The following is an 843-nucleotide window of genomic DNA, read 5'->3' on the forward strand; positions in this document are numbered from 1 at the left end:
AGCCCGTGGGCCCCGGGGGCCCCCGAGTCGTGGTCTTGGGTGTGATGAACTTGAACTGGAACAGCAAAACCCTCGGGAGGGAAGGGGGGGGCCGTCGGGGTTAGTCGAGGCTCGGGAGAAGGACCTTCGAGAGCAGTGTAAGTCCCTGGGATCCCCCGATCCCCGATCCCCAGCTTTTCGGGGGATTTGTGGGGTTCGGGAGCGTCGAGAGAAGCGCTCGATCCCGATCCCGATCCCGATCCCGATCCCAACCCCGATCCCGATCCCAACGCAGAGGCGGACTTCTGGGGCCCCTCAGGCGCAGCTTTAAGATTGACATTTCTTCTGCGTCTCTGGACAAGATATTTGGAGGACCCCAAGGCCTCTTTGAGTTTTTTTTTGAGTTTTTTTGCTCTTTTTTTCTTCTTTTCTTTCTTAGATGCTGCTCCTTTGCTGCTGCCTTCTGCTTCGGAAGCTGAAGCGTCTTCTGCTGCAGAAGATTCGGAACTTGATGCTCTTTGAATGGAGTCAGGGTCACTTCCCTCAGCCCCGCTGCTGCCCCCCAGCCGCCCCCGCTGCGCCGCCAGCGCCACACACAGGGGCCCCCGGGGGCCCCCGGGGCCCCCGGGGGCCCCCAGGCCCGCGAGGCCCACGGCCAGGGCCCCCAGCAGCAAGCTTGCTGCTGCTCGCAGGAGCCTCATTGCCCCGAGGCCTCTCTGGGCTTCAAGGGGGGCCCCCGGGAAAAAGAATGAACCCGAAGCTGCTGGAGGCCCACCTGCGAAAGCAGCGCCGCGCTGCACCGCCTTCTCGTGCTGCTGCTGCTGCTCCTGCTGCTGCTGCTGCTGCTGCTGCTGCTGCTGCGCC

General features: G+C 63.3%; 1 protein-coding gene across 1 annotated transcript; it reads right to left on the reverse strand.

Annotated features, from left to right (window-relative positions):
• Positions 1-100: 100 nt before the first annotated feature.
• ETH_00040800 (uncharacterized protein) lies at positions 101-554 on the reverse strand (the record flags this gene model as incomplete). Its single annotated transcript, XM_013373911.1, has 1 exon — positions 101-554. A coding segment is annotated over one exon (454 nt), but the record flags the coding sequence as incomplete, so codon positions are not given.
• Positions 555-843: the final 289 nt, after the last annotated feature.

The sequence above is a fragment of the Eimeria tenella genome, genomic scaffold (genome assembly GCF_000499545.2).
Source record: "Eimeria tenella Houghton genomic scaffold, Eth_scaff1807, whole genome shotgun sequence".
Taxonomy (NCBI): domain Eukaryota; phylum Apicomplexa; class Conoidasida; order Eucoccidiorida; family Eimeriidae; genus Eimeria; species Eimeria tenella.